This window comes from Alligator mississippiensis, chromosome 5 (assembly GCF_030867095.1).
Source record: "Alligator mississippiensis isolate rAllMis1 chromosome 5, rAllMis1, whole genome shotgun sequence".
In the NCBI taxonomy this organism is placed as follows: Eukaryota; Metazoa; Chordata; order Crocodylia; family Alligatoridae; genus Alligator; species Alligator mississippiensis.
The window spans coordinates 189,399,171-189,413,972 of NC_081828.1; the positions used below are offsets into that span (position 1 = coordinate 189,399,171).

General features: G+C 43.3%; 1 protein-coding gene across 14 annotated transcripts in view; it reads right to left on the minus strand.

Annotated features, from left to right (window-relative positions):
* The window catches only part of ABI1 (abl interactor 1), a 126,809-nt gene extending 112,947 nt beyond the window's left edge, over positions 1–13,862 (minus strand). For 6 of the 14 annotated variants that reach the window (XM_019497998.2, XM_019497977.2, XM_019497991.2 and 3 more), the window contains exon 1: positions 13,660–13,861. In XM_019497998.2, the coding sequence (XP_019353543.1) occupies positions 13,660–13,776 (117 nt within the window). In that variant the 5' untranslated portion in view covers positions 13,777–13,861. Of the gene's footprint in view, positions 1–9,054; positions 9,144–10,918; positions 11,018–13,659 lie in introns of all 14 variants that reach the window. The other 8 variants (XM_019497997.2, XM_006259633.4, XM_006259631.4 and 5 more) reach the window with 5 other exon arrangements.
* Positions 13,863–14,802: the final 940 nt, after the last annotated feature.

Genomic DNA, 14,802 nt, shown 5'->3' on the forward strand with positions numbered 1-14,802 from the left:
GGATGATCCCAGTCTTCCAATGCATACACACACCCACCTGCCTAGGTGGTAATACATGGCCCAGTGAGGCCCAGGCCCAGGGGCCTGACAACTAGGGGCCCCCAGATGCCTAGGAGACCTGTTGTACCTTGGTTTATTGTTGCCAGGTATACAATAATTGTTCTTCAATTTTGACCCAGTTCTCACCCTAACTGGTCAGTGAGTAAATGAGCACAATAAAGCAAAGAAGATAACTTACTTGCATATTTATTGGCATATCAGGAAATATGCAAATAAGTCCTATTATTATTTACTTTACACTGCTTACCATAACTCGTCAGTGAGAACTGGGTCACACACCTTCACAGCATCGGCACCAGGAGGGGAAGAGGTTCCTCCCTCTGCTAGAGTCCTGGGATCCCCAATCCTCTCCTTGCCCAGGGCCCCAAAAAAGTCTTAATCCACCTCTGCCCACTCCCTCCAAAGCTGGCTTTGAAGGTTGCCCGTCTTACAGGACATCTGATGAATGTAACTCAGATACATGATTCCATCCATGCATTCCTGTGTTCCTATTTGAATATCACCTTTTCAGTAGGGATTCCCTTTGATTCACCCTCCCTATTACTAAAGACTGCCATGGTATCCACTTGAAGCTGACTCTGGTTTCCTCCTAGCCAGAATGGAGGAATTGGTAGCAAAGAGGTGACAGCAGAAGCCAGATACCATCATACCAATGAGGTACTGAAAGTGGTAGGTGAATAGAGCCAGGCAAGACTAGGAAATCAAGGACCCTGTCCTAAATCCTCCTCTCCTTCTCACCCTTTTACTATGCACCACCAGCAACAAATGCTGCCACGCTGCTCCAGGCCCTCTTATCCCTTTCTCCCTGTACCACTCAACAAAATAATCCCACTTCCTGCCAGCGAGGTGGTAAATTGTGCAGCTGTCTTGGTCCCCACTGAATCCTCCCATGTTCTTCTTCATCCATGTCGAACTCCTGTAAACCCTATGCCATCGTCCCATGCTTAGGAGGAAAACAAACAACTTATTCCAGAGCAGAAATGTTATAGATGAAGCTACACAAAACTTGACAGCTCTTATTTTGTTTGGCTCAGCCCCCCAACTCAAAATACCTGTGCATTTGTTCTTCCTCCTACCAGGAATAACAAATACAATGCAAAGACCCAAGAATGTTGAACAATTAGTGTGTGACACTAAGCATTGAAAGCAGCTAAAGAAACTAGTTCACATGTTACAGACTCCCACACACATAGAAGCAGTTAGGGAGCTTTCACTGATTATACCAATGGAAAAAAGTAAAAGATTAAGGACACACTATTCAAGAGTAATGAAGAATGAAGCAAGATCTAGAAAAGTGATTGTGTTTTATCAAGCAATATGGTTTCCTTAAAATATCAAAAGCCATACTGTGCTCCCAAGCTGAAACTATATCCTTAACATTTTACCATGACTCAAGCTCATAGCCTCTTGACTCCTTAAAAAAAAACAACAAAAAACAACCCCCCCCCAAAAACAGGGAAGCCATCTTTAAGACTTGCAGCCCAAGAGAACATACAGCTGTAATGTCCCAAATAAGTCAAGTTCTAGAAGTGACCAGCATGGATTACAAGGCATTCTGCATTAGAAAATTCACCAAGAGAAGTGGGCAGGACCTTTTTCAAAAGGTAACACTTCAGAGCTCAAATCCAAAGGACAGACCCCACCCTCAACTGTACATTGTTCTAGGTCCTTCTTACCTGCCCACTTCAAGCTTGTTCCCTCTGCCACTTCCAACAAGGATACCAAGCCAACTTAAGTGACAAAAGTAACAAAATGATACACAAGGCACTTTTTTTTTTTCCTTTTTTTTGCTGGATAAAGAGAGAGATAGCAAATACCCCTACCAAGGTACTTGCCAGGATACACCCAAGTTTATCTTGAAGTGGGCCAGAGTATAAGGGTCTGAACCAGCCAAGGAGCAGGGCCAGGGCCAGGAGAAGGACTGAAGGCCAGGAGGACCATAGCTGCAGACCAAGTTGGGGCCAGAGTGCATGCAGCCTAGAGAGAGGCTGGTATAAAGGCAAACAGAACTAGGAGCTCATAGGGGCGGTTATGATTTGATTATTGTGTGTGACATCTGCAAGGCATGGGTGCAACATATAGGCATGGGTATTGGGGAGGACAGGGCCCATGTAATTAACCCTTAAGATAACGAGCACAGAAACCAGAGTTCATGAGTGAGACCAGGTTTGGAAAGCCCTGGGGAAGCCTCTCTTTTTCTAAAAGATAAATACATCAAGGCATGGCAGAAAAAGAGAAGAGGAGATTGCCCAGAGAGGGTGCAGTTGATAAGGACTGAGGGTGCCAGGGATATCTACGCCACCCCTGAAGCAGGACTCCATTACAGGGGTATTTGGGGAAAATTTTCTAATACAGAAATAGAGATTTCGTTGTACATGATTCTCATTTTCATCTGCTCTCTGTTCCTTAGTATCTCAGCCTGTCACACTGCCCCATGCAAAATTCTGGCCCACCTGACATATATTTTCCCTAAAAAGTAAAGGTATGCGTATCAATTTAGAAACTGCTGGCCCATATGATGAACTATTATTCAAACCCACAGTAATGGAGGCCATTTGTCTGAAAGATGCCATGCAAAAATAGTTGTGCAATTTATACTGCATCCTAGTATGATTTGCAGTTAAATAACAGAGGGAGAGAGTAATTAAGAGAAATAGGCAAGGGAGAAGAGTTTCACATGAGACTCAGAATGAGATCAAGAGTCAGAGAGATAAAGAGATACAGGAAATCTGTTCCAGATGGCAGGAGCTGTGCATAAGAATACTTTCACATTAATATATCGGTGACACTGCATAGCTGTGCAAAGAGATGTTTGGCAACACTTGAAGTGAAAGAAAGAAGATAGACATGGCCTACAAAGTGCAGAGCAAAAGCCAAGACAGATAACAATATGAACCACAGACTTGTAGCAGTCTCCAAGGGTGAGTGGAGTCATACCTCTTTGTACAGCACAAAAAAGACAGATCATGACATTCTTCAAAATAATTGGGTTGGAGAACAATGCCTCGGAAAGCCACAGAAAGGCATTTCATTTAACTGCTGAAAGTCTCCCTGCAACCTTGTACTCCTCACCTATTTGGTGTTATCTATCCAATGTATAAAGTTTCAAATCATGAGATTTAGTGCAGATACAACCTTCCTTCCTTCTCATGTCCTTGTCATGACAAGGTATTTAACAGAACTCACAGATTTCTTGGAATCCAACAGGACCATGCCGTGAACACTTCTGTTATGGCCTCGAACTTGCAACCTCTCAGCTGTCAACCACACACCCTAGCACTTACAAAAGTGCCAAGCATAAAAGGGCTTTGCTCTTTGGTCTACAACTGTCAATGCAATGAAAACAGACAGTGGTACCATGTACAACTTAGTGAATCTGCTGACCTGGCAGACGATGAACCTGAAGATGCATCTGGCAATTGGTTTGTAGAGTTAGTTGAATTGAAGAATATTCCACTTGCCTAAAAGCCTTTCCTGTCCATTTTCATGTCCTTGCGTGACAAGATATTTAGCAGAATTTGCAGATTCATTAGAATCTAGCAGGGCCACGCTGCAAGTGCTTCTGCTACGGCTTTGAACTTGCAACCAACTGAGCACCTTAGCACCCGTGCCACCCCACACCCCATCGCCTAAAGCAACATTTTGCCATTTGGTTGCTTTCCGACTACTCTGTTTCAGTAGCAATCTGTAACTCACATGTTCAGGGATACTAATAAGATATTTATTTTATTCTGTGTAGCTCAATTTGCATTGCATGCATCTTTGTGAAGCCATTTACATGATTAAGACCATCCAATAGGAATACTGTGTTGATTTTTTAAATCCCCCTTGTAAATTTAGCATCTTACTTCTGACTTCCATTTGGTACGTGTATCCAAGACAGCTGTAAAAGGAAAGCATGTGAAATCTTGTCTCCTCTCTACTGGTTTCTATACTACATTCATCTCTACAGTATCTAAACATTTTCCAAGGGTGCATTAAGCAATATAGAGTCACATTTATTCTCTTCCCAGGGGAAGCAGCAGGTGCAGTGGAGCAGCTTGCTTTGGTAGTGGTCTTTATTGGTTTGATAAAGTGCATAAGGAAAGGTGGTAAAATCAGAAATACAAGGCCTGCACTCAGACTGGAAGGTGATAAGGCTTGTGATGGTCTTTTGTGCCTGGATGAGGTTAGTCTCCCAGGAAGACAAGCTTTACACTTGCTACAACAGACAGCTCTACTATGCCAACAACAAAAAAAAAAAAAACAAAAAACAAAACCTGACATTCAAGGCCAGCTTCTCCAGGATATCTTCATTTGACTTGCATAAACTTTACTGTTGAAAACATGCCAATCAAGAGAAACCTCATTTCTCTTTCATGTTCCAGGCTAATATTCTAAAGGCCCCTGGACATTTAATGGAATGATCCCAACAATCATGCCTCCTGCCATGCCACACATAAGACGACATTCCCCTTTTTTTTTTTTGGGTGGGGTTCAGAATCAGATCACAACTGCACCACTATGACTTGCATAATGGGAGCCCAGGATCATGATTGTGAGCTTCCCCTGTACTGGCAAGTTGAAAGCTAGGTGTCCCAGTTAACCAATGTGGTCCCAGGACTGGGTCCCACAATCAGCTGATGGTGGGTCCTAGCCCTGGGACCATACCAGAGCTGACTGGAGACTCCAGCACAGTCCCACAGCTAGGGGAGCTATCAACTAATCTGTCATGCAACTACACCTTCAATTTAAGGCACAACAAAAACCAGACACAAAATTATTACACAAATTTTGTGGAACCATTTATTGCCTGAATGTATAACTGAATACTATTTAAAATGTGATTAAGTTAATCATGCCTCAAGTGTAATATCTGCCAGGGGGCTAACTATGACAAAAAGTCTACCTTTTTACTTGTACTTACTAAGCATATAAGTATATAATCTACAGTCACAGAGACCCAACATGTTACTCCAAGCTTTCTTTTCTTTAAGTATAAAGAATTCACAGAGTACAAATGAACTGTTTTTGGAAGTGTAGCTACCAGGTAGTTATAAGCAATTATAACTTACATCTCCTACTAAAATCATTTACAATATTCTGATAGACAAAAGTCAAAAGTTGTATAAACTTGAGTAATATTTTGCTAATTTTTTTTTTTTACGTATTGGGTAAAAATACCAAAGCTATTTTGAAGTCGCCCCCCCCCCGAAAAAAACCCCAAACAACAAAAAAAACAAAAACACCTTTTCTACACTGTAGCAACAACTTTACAGCTGTAACTCACACAGTTGATAGGAAATTATTCCCCAAGGGCTCTTGTTGACAAAACTAAGAATTTACTTAAGCAATAAAATGCAGTATTTGCAAGTGCCACTTCTGCCTGGTACTATGCACTCTCATCTTAACACCTCCATTAATTGATTGGCCTGAGAAAAGCAGAGCAAACATTCTTTCCAAAACCAAGGAATTAGACTTAAAAGTTTTGCTTTTCCTGGCAACACAGTACATGCTAATTCATTGAGAAAACCAACTGCTTGAAGTATTAGTATCCATATATCTGGAGTACACACACGCACTGAACAGAGGTGAATTATGGGATCACCATATCTTAAAATGCTGTTAACTCTGCTGGGGCCCAGCCCAATGAACTACAGACAACCTCCGCTTAACGCTCTTAATTGGTTCCTGAAAAAAAGATGAGTGTTAAGTGAAACAAAGTATTTGACGACCCAAGTTGGAGACTGCAATGACCCAAGGTGGCAACTGCGAGTGTTATAAAGAAACTTGCTGAACACTAATTGAAATCAGGTATCAATTTAAAATGAGCGTTATAGTGAAATACCGCTAAGCAAAACAGCATTAAGTGGAGGTTGCCTGCATACAGTAAATCATGAGCCTTTTGGCTTTGGACTGATATTGTCACTTCTCAGACTCTTCTGAGCTAAGATCAAGTGTAGTTGCTGCACTGACTAGTCAGATACCCAAGCTGAAATGCATTTAAATGGCACTGTGCAGTGGAGGATGCACCACTACCCATGTGCAGACAGGATTCCCTATGAGAGCCTCATAGTTAGCTTCCTACTGGCCAGCTTCTACTGGAAGGATCTTGGCTACACGTTGACTTTATGGAAATGGGGGACTCCTCCCTTGCTTGCTTCTGCAGTCATATGCCTGAGGACAAGTGAAACTAGGGGACATCTAAACCCCAAGCCTCCAAGCTTGGGCCTGCACATAGGATGCCTGCCAAAGGATTTGGAAGTATCGGAAGCCCCAGGCTGAAAAGTCTGGGATGAAGAATACTTGCCAGTAGTAGGGTCACACAGTTCTTGAACTATTCAAAGGATTCTGAATTGATCTGGCTAATCTGACATGGAACACAAAAAAAATTTCAAAAATATAAAAAAAGTTGGTACTATGTACTAGTAGGTACAAAAGTGCTGCTCAAAAGTGTTTTGAGTACCTGTGCTAAAACTTACAACAGTTTGCAAAAATATGAAAAAATAAAATAAATTTAAAAAAAAAGCATCAATTCTGGATTAAGTAGGTACCCACAGTAATTTGCCTATATGCAAACTGCTACAGATCTGTTTATTTTGAAATCAGTGGTTTTTGTTCCCTTACATATCAAAATTGCCCCTCACTTCCAGATGCTGAGAGAAAAAACAGACCCCAAGCAGGGCCTGATAGTAGGGAGGGAGAGGGGAAAAAAGGGCCTACCTGACCTCCTGCCACTATATTTTCCCTGCTGTAGCAGTGGGAAAGGGACAAACTCAAGACAAGTCTCTGATAATTAATTAGAGTCTATACTTGAAAAATTATGAACAAGTTTATAAATTTAACATATACAGAATCTAATTATTGGGGGCTCATTTTATAATCAGGATCATCTTATTTTCAAGTCAATACAGTAGTTATTTTGAGGACTTCTGCACTGACAGGAATCTGTCAGCATTTGAGACATGGTGTTGCAGGGGTTATAGAATTCAAAAGCTGAAAACTGGCATTTAAAACTTACACCTGGAAGCAGATAATTAAATCTTTTTTATAATTACTCAAGACATTAAAGAAAAGTCTCAGGCACATTTATTTTCCTGGGGACTCCATTTCATTGTTTGCTGTATTTCTGAAAAATTCCTTTTACAGAGTATTTGGGGGGGGGGGGGGGGGGGGGCACGACTAATGGTGGCAACTGGGGGAAAGGAGGGAACAAGTCAGAACAATTAGGCACTGTTCCCAAATCTGCCAGTAAGTCCCCATATGACCTTTTGCTCTTCAGTTACCCTTTTAACTTATCTGCAAAGTAATTAAAATGCAGCTTACAAAGCAGAGCTACTGGCAGGTTTAATTTGTTGTTTGTGAAAGTTAAATTTTTAGATAACTGGCACTATACACATACATTCTGTTATACTTTCTAAGCCATTTACCTCTTACTCTGACTCATACTCTTCCTGGTTTCCCCACATCCTTTATTTCTACTGCTCTGTAGAGAAATGGTGTGGATGTTGATTTCTATATCCTCACTATACCACTTCAGGCTGTTTTTTTATTCACATATCCAAGGTGTGAAAGAACAGAGTTTAACCTACAGGCCCATATCTACAGGGACCTGTACTACAGATTTTGGGGTAAAAAGAAAATTAGATGCAACTCTCTCTTTCATTCATCACTTCCTCTAAAAACCCCAAGTGCCAAACATACTAACCTAAATGCTCTCAGCTCCTTCCAGTCCAGAGAATAAGGAATCAAATCTCTGATTCTCTGCCATAAAGCCACTATCAGGCCCCATAATTCCATATCACCTCTTCTCTATGTCTGTTCCATCTCTTCCCCAGGGCATCCTCTGCAGCACAGCTTAGTCCCATTCACTCTGCCTTGCCTAGTAACATCAGAGCAATACAAACATAATCCTCTACTGAAGTAGTAATGGGAAATAGGAGCAAGAGTAATGGAAATTTTGCCATCTCCCTCAAATAATTTTAGAAGGTTTGCGCATAAATATTTCCAATTTGTGAAAACCAGCCCTTCGGCATATAAGAGTATGATCACTTTGCGTTTTCCTTATTTAGAAGACTGGTTCCTCCTGTACATGCAAAATAATCAAACAAACTAGGACCTTGGAGCTGATACCCATTTTAGACCTATGTACAAAAATAAGCCGTTTTTCCAAAACTGACAGCTCTCACTGACTACCAATCATCAAGTCTGTTAGGCAAAAACATTCATATTTTAAAATCAAATGCGTTTAGAAGGCAGTTCTTGCAGTGTCCACTTACAAAAGAAAACTGTGGGCAGACAATTTTTCTATTCTGTTCCCCAACTTTAAGTCAATACTGTAACCATTTTGGAAGCCTAAATATAAATAATTAATTATACACAACAAAAGTAATTAAGTTTGCACAGCACATAAAATCTAGTATAAGTGACTGTTTAAGAAGGTTATTTCCTGAATCCAACAAACAGCTCAAGTGAATGCCACTGTACTGAAAGCAGCTGAGACACATTTTACCATTCTTCCTGGCAAAAGGCATCTGGTGCCAAATCAGTTGCCAACTAAAAAGGAAAAAAAACACTAAAAAGGCTCAAATACATATTATTATGATGCACGTGTCAATTTAAAAGTGAATTCATCCGTGGTAATTTGTTTTCAATTGTACAACGCCGAGATAAAAATGGAACAAGCCTCTCCAATTAATAAACACATCCTATCAAAAGTCCAGACTCTGGCTTAAAAAGTCTTTTTCCCCCCCTCATGCAATCTGTATATTCCTCCTCCCCCCCCCCCCCCCCCCCGAAACAGGAAGGAAGCCTCCAATTCCCTTCACTAGGGTAAAATTCCAAAGGTCAAGCTAAAAGACCCTTGCTTCTGCCTTTCTTTCAGAAAAACTACACATTCAGCTACATATGAAATACAGTTTCCACATAACAGCTAGAAGTTACAGCAGGAAACAACATTAAGCAATTCAGCACTTACTTCCTCAAAATGTCCTGTTCATGATTTATGCAATTTACCTTCAAAAGCTGCAGAATCCATTCACTAAAATCTCAGGACCATCATTTATGGGAGTCGCACAGTATTCCAAACTATTAGTTTACAGGACCTGAATGCAACATTTAAAGTCATGTGTGATTTAGTTGTTAAACAAATTGAAGTAAACAAGACTAGAAAATGATGCTTTAAGCAGATACAAAAACACAGGGCATCATCTTGGGCACTGACAGTTGGGGGGGGGGGGGGGGGGGGGGGGGGAGAAACAACAAACAAATGAACAAAAATCCAAACAAACAACAGCTTCACCGGAAGAAGCAACACGTTAGTTTGACCTGGCTCCACAGCATCCAAGTAGATCAGATGCTTCAGTGGGGCTTCTTGGTGCTTTTATCTAAAAGCCGATTCAACCAGCTATAAGTGCCAAAAAGGCCCCACTAAAGACCCTGATCTATACAGATATTGGGCAAGCCAGGTCCAACTAATGCGATGCCTCTTTTGTGCATGCACTGCGCTTGGCACAGGGGTGTACCAAACTTAAAGTAAAAGTACCATTTTGTTTTTTTTCCACCTCTGTAAGCAGCCCTTGACTTTAATTGACAGAGGTTAACAAGCACTATTTTATACACTTTGACAGAGAAATGAGCTTTCCTCTGTAATCTTCACAATCAACAGTAGTAACTCAAAGGAAAGAGTTTGCATAATAACTCTGAAGGCATCATTTTCCTACGTTACTTATAGTCTTCACTGTCAAACGCACTAAACAAGTTATTGCAGGTATGCTCGCTTCTGTAAAAGAATTAACTGTCTATCCTAAAAACTAAACTCTTAAAAAAATCCATGTAAGTTAATATTTGTCAGCTGATGAGGTTAAAAGCAGCAGCTTGAGCTGCAAATTCTTTGATTCTGTATGTTGGGAGCACAAAGAGAGAAATGACAAAGGAAGTTCATCACCTTCGCAATCCCCATATTGCAATTTAACACACTGGGGAATTCATCACCAACCTTGCCAGTTTTATGCAATGACTCCCAGTTTTCTTTCATCCCGACAAGGGCAACAACAGACTTTACCAGGAGCCAAGAAGGATTGAGGGAAAGGTTCATACACAGAAACCATGGCTTATATTTGCATGGCACCTACTATAGTGCCCACCGCAGGTGGGTTACCCTACCTCCCAACATGCCATTTTAAAGACACATTTAGTCATAAGTAAGTGTCCAGCTTTCTAGGTTGTCACCTAGCACTAAGATTAGCCTGAGAAATACAATGGTACTTTATAAATGCCCATTTAATTAGCATTTATAAATCTCAGATCTAATTTAATTAACTAAGGAAAAAACTATGTTTTGTCCCACTCACCCTCTACATAGTTGCCTACATATTAATACAACTCCTTTTACAAGGAGATGAAAACAGATTGCTAGCTGAGGACTCAAAATCTGGCCTGTAGAAGTGCTGAAGGAAAGGTACTTGGCTGTTCAAAAATATCAGATGCCTTATTTCTAGCTGCTTTCAAAAAAAAAAAAAAATCATCACTAGAACTTATAACCATAGCCAGAAGTTTCAGACAGACTGAAAATCTGATTACAAATTAAATCCAGTAATTTAGTTATTTTAAAACTGTTTCCCATTAGTCAAATCTTAAAAGAAAAAAAAATGCGAAAAAAAATCCCCAACATTTGAGCCAACTTCCTCTTGTTATTTATTACTTCTACATTCCATTTCCTTTTCTTCTCTCCCTCAACAGTCACCACTTTAAATTTTCTTTCAGTACTCTCAGCCTTCCCTCTAATCTCATTGGCTCCATTTAGCATCTTCTTTCTTTTTCCTTTTATTAGACAGACTTTCAGAACATGAATGGCTTGGCAGACAAGATACCCTACTACCTGGAATTCTGATTTGGTATTGTTTGTTGCACAGTACATGGTAACCGTAAACTGCTTCCCAGTTCCTTTGAACACTGGCATCCAGAGATCAGTCAGTTGCTGGGGGCAGAGTAGGAACAAAGAAAAGAAAGGACAAGAAAGATGATTTAAGTTTCATCTTTTCAGACTGATATATATTCATATATATATATTTCATATATTTTGAATACAGATACTTCTAAAGTTCTCTCAGGGGAGGGAAATCAATCTTTTAAGATTATTGCTTTTAAGTCTTATCTTTAATAAAACTAAGTCTTGCCCAGGTAAAGACAGCTAGATACCAAATACAAAAAAACAGTAACCAGATGTGTTTACAACAAACATTTGTGTGGTTTGATCAAAAATGTCAAACAAAATCCATTTAGTTTCAACTTCACAAAGCACAGGTGGTGGCAACAGAGTAACACCTGCAATGAGAACAGCATATTGCTGTTTAGATCTGAAAGACAGAGCGTATGCACCAGTAGTCACATTTCTGTCAGAGACCTCACAGAGCCTGGTTTGAGTCACTTAAGTAGGGACCCAGATGATGACATCCTACATTTAATGCTGTACTTCGTCTATAGCTTCTCTTGCCTTGTTCTGCTTTGACTGCCTCTTCCCACGATAAAGACAAATGGGGTGCCATAGCCAACCTAGATGTTAAAAATACTGACTGACTTGTCCGATCAAAGATACTCAGTATAAACACCACGTTTTGATCCCACCTACTCATTCTCATCACCCTACACTGGCCTTGTATCCTCTAATCCTGTGGCAGTGCCATCTAGGACACTGCCACTACTACAGTCAATCCTCTGTAACAGTAGAACAGATGGCTTTATTCAAGCCTTACCTTACCAAAAATAATATCTCTCTCATCATCAATACACTTTTTCTAAATTTGATTAAACCTACACACAATGCAAACTAGATATAAACCCCATGAGACTACTGCGTAAGTCCTGACTCTGCATTTTAGCATGTCAGATTCTTTCCAAAAAAGGAAAATACAGCCACTTGCAGACAGGCTGTCAAGTACACAGCAGGTTTTGATTCTCAAGTGGTTGCTGGTTATGTGACTTTCAAATGACTAATGGGATTCATTTCTTTTAAAAACATTAGTAAGGTTTATGATTCTGATCATTTTAAATGAACACAGTGCCAAACAGATTCTTTGCAACTTTTCTCAAATAGAAAGAAGAGTCAGACAGGTCAAAACATGAGCTGCAATTACTATGTTCATGTGTTTGTCATATTTCCCATGAGTAAAACCAAATGCAACCTCACCTTTTAAAAGCATTTGCATCAGCAGATTTTTTCGGGTGGAGCAAGTAACTCCCAAGAACAAAACAAAAAGTTTAAACTGTGTTGCCACCCACTCAGACAGATGTCAACCTTTCCCTATGCAAATTCTGATTTCCTAGTGCAGTTTCAATCTAAAGTGTCAAAATGATTACTTTGTATTTTCAGAAGCAATTTCCTTAAAGAAACATTGTGGTTCCTTTTCAAGTGTGGTGCTCCATGAAAAGAAGGATAACCAGCTAGCTGCAGATGGATACCAAATAACTTGGAAGTATTAAAAACTGTATTGAGCTTTGGTACAGCACACCCAACTGGGGACACGTTACATTTGAAAGGCTTATCTGAAAGACAACTCATGGCATATAGTTCAGCTTCCTTTTCTCTATATCATTTTTCCCGGGGGGGGGAGGGAGGGAGGAGGAGGAGAACAGCTGAGTTCTTTGGGGAATGTACAAGAGGCACAGTGGATGGAAGACTGGATTCGGAAGCAAAGAGATCAAATGAAAGCTTTGCAAACAGTTTAAATTAAAGTGTCCTTAAAGCAGCACCCACAGAGGAGCCTCAGACAGAGGCGCAGGGAACTGGGTCACTAGGAAGCCACCGGTAGCAGGCTGTGGAACCTGGGGCTGTCCCAGCAACAGGGGACACCAGAGCAGTCTGAGGCCCAAGCACCCTGCAGTGGGAACAACAGGCCGCACCTCACAGAAGTGACAGGCCCAAGCATCCATTGCCCTCCGGATGGGGCGCCACAGCAGCAGCAAGCACTGCCTCCCACCCTGCCACACAACGCCCCTGCACGCACACCTGGGACGAGCATGTCCTTTCAGCCCCAGCGGTCCCCAAAGCATGTCTGTGAGCGCACATGCTTACACACCTCCACACACACTGCCAAGGTGTGGGGGGCTCGGGCACTCCTGCCTCGCGGAAGTCCCTCACAGTGGGCAGGTGGGGTGCGACTGTGACAGGGTGTGCGTGGGGGGGCAGCGGAGCAGGGGCAGTGTGCGCCTGACTGACTGACGGGGTGTGGGTGTGGGTCCCGCGGAGAGCAGAGCCTGGCAGCTGGGCGCGCCCTTCCCTTCCTGAGCTGCATGTGCCGCCCGACACACACACGCACACGCAGGCAGGCCCCAGGGCGGGAGGCGCGACGTGACTCACAACAAACAAGCCCGGGGGAAGCGGACACACCCTCCGGGCGCCGCGGCCCGCCCGCCCCCACCCTCCGCCCGGGAGACTGGGATGAAGTTCAGCAGAAAACCTCAGGGGAGAAAAGCCCCGGGCTGCGGCGGGGGCCCTGCCCGGCTGCACCGCTCCCTGCTCCTGCCGCCGCGGCGCCCACTTCCTGCCCTGCCCGGCGCGGCTTGGGCTCGGGCTGCCACCCGCCCCGGCCCGGCCCGGCCCGGCCCCGCCGGCGGCCGCACCTGGATGTAGTTGTTCTCGCAGTAGTCGGCAACGCGCGTGAGGTTCTGGTAGCTCTCGAGCAGCGCGCGCTTGCCCACCGGGATCTCCTCCTCTAACAGCATCTGCAGCTCTGCCATTTTCCACCGCTCCGCATCGCTTCCCCCGCCTTAAAGAGACAGCAGCGGCAACGCCGCCGCCTCGGCCACCCGCCCAGAGGGCATTGTGGGAGACTGCCCCACCCACCCGCTGTGTGGCAGCCTGGGAAATGTAGGCCTCGGCGCTCGCCTCTGTGCGCATGCGTAGGAGGAGGATTGCCTCCGCCGCCTCCTGCGTTTGTCTTTACCACCGGGTCTGCATGGGAGACTCCCCTGCCCGCGCCGCGTCTCGGCTGCTACCGCGCTGAGTGCCTGGGTGGCGGCTCCCCAGCGAGCGCTGCCCGAGCCCAAGCAGTTTTCGGGATGCTTCTTTCTCATCCCTGTTGCTGGGTTTTTGGTTGTAGCCATGTTGGTCTAAGGACACAGGTAAGCAAGGTTATTTGGGTAGATGTGATCTCTTTTATTTGACCAACTGAGTAGTTGGAAAAAAGTTCTTGGCAAGCTTTCGGGCTCAGTCAAAGGGTGACAACACCCAAAAGCTTGGCAAGAACTTTTTTCCAACTACTCAGTTGGTCTAATAAAAGATATTGCATCTACTCAAAGAACCTTGTCTTTCTTATCCCATCCTCTTTGGTTCTTCCAGCAAGCACTGCTCCCCCATTCAAAGTGCTGTGAGAAACCCAGGAGGAAAACCTGGTGGGGGCTGTGGTCCTTGTGGGAATGAACCAGAGCACTCGGGCCACCAGAAGAGGAGGAGGCTGAAGAGAGACACTTCTTCAGTATCTTTTCTGGGGCAGAGTATGGGTTCAGGCCACTTTTACTGAGTTGTGTGATAGCATCAGGCACGGGTGACTGGTGCCTCTTGAGTCAGTGACTGGGAGGGGAAGGGAGTCCCCCAGCAGCCAATCCCACTGACTGCCTGCCCCCCTGCCTGTCGGCTAAACAGGGAGCGCAGCCTGACAGGGTGCACCAGCACTCAGGGGGTGCATATGCACCCCCTACGCATTGCCCCTGACATCAGGCTTTCTTATAATTGTGTGCACATCTCAGCCAGGAGCTGCAGTGGCA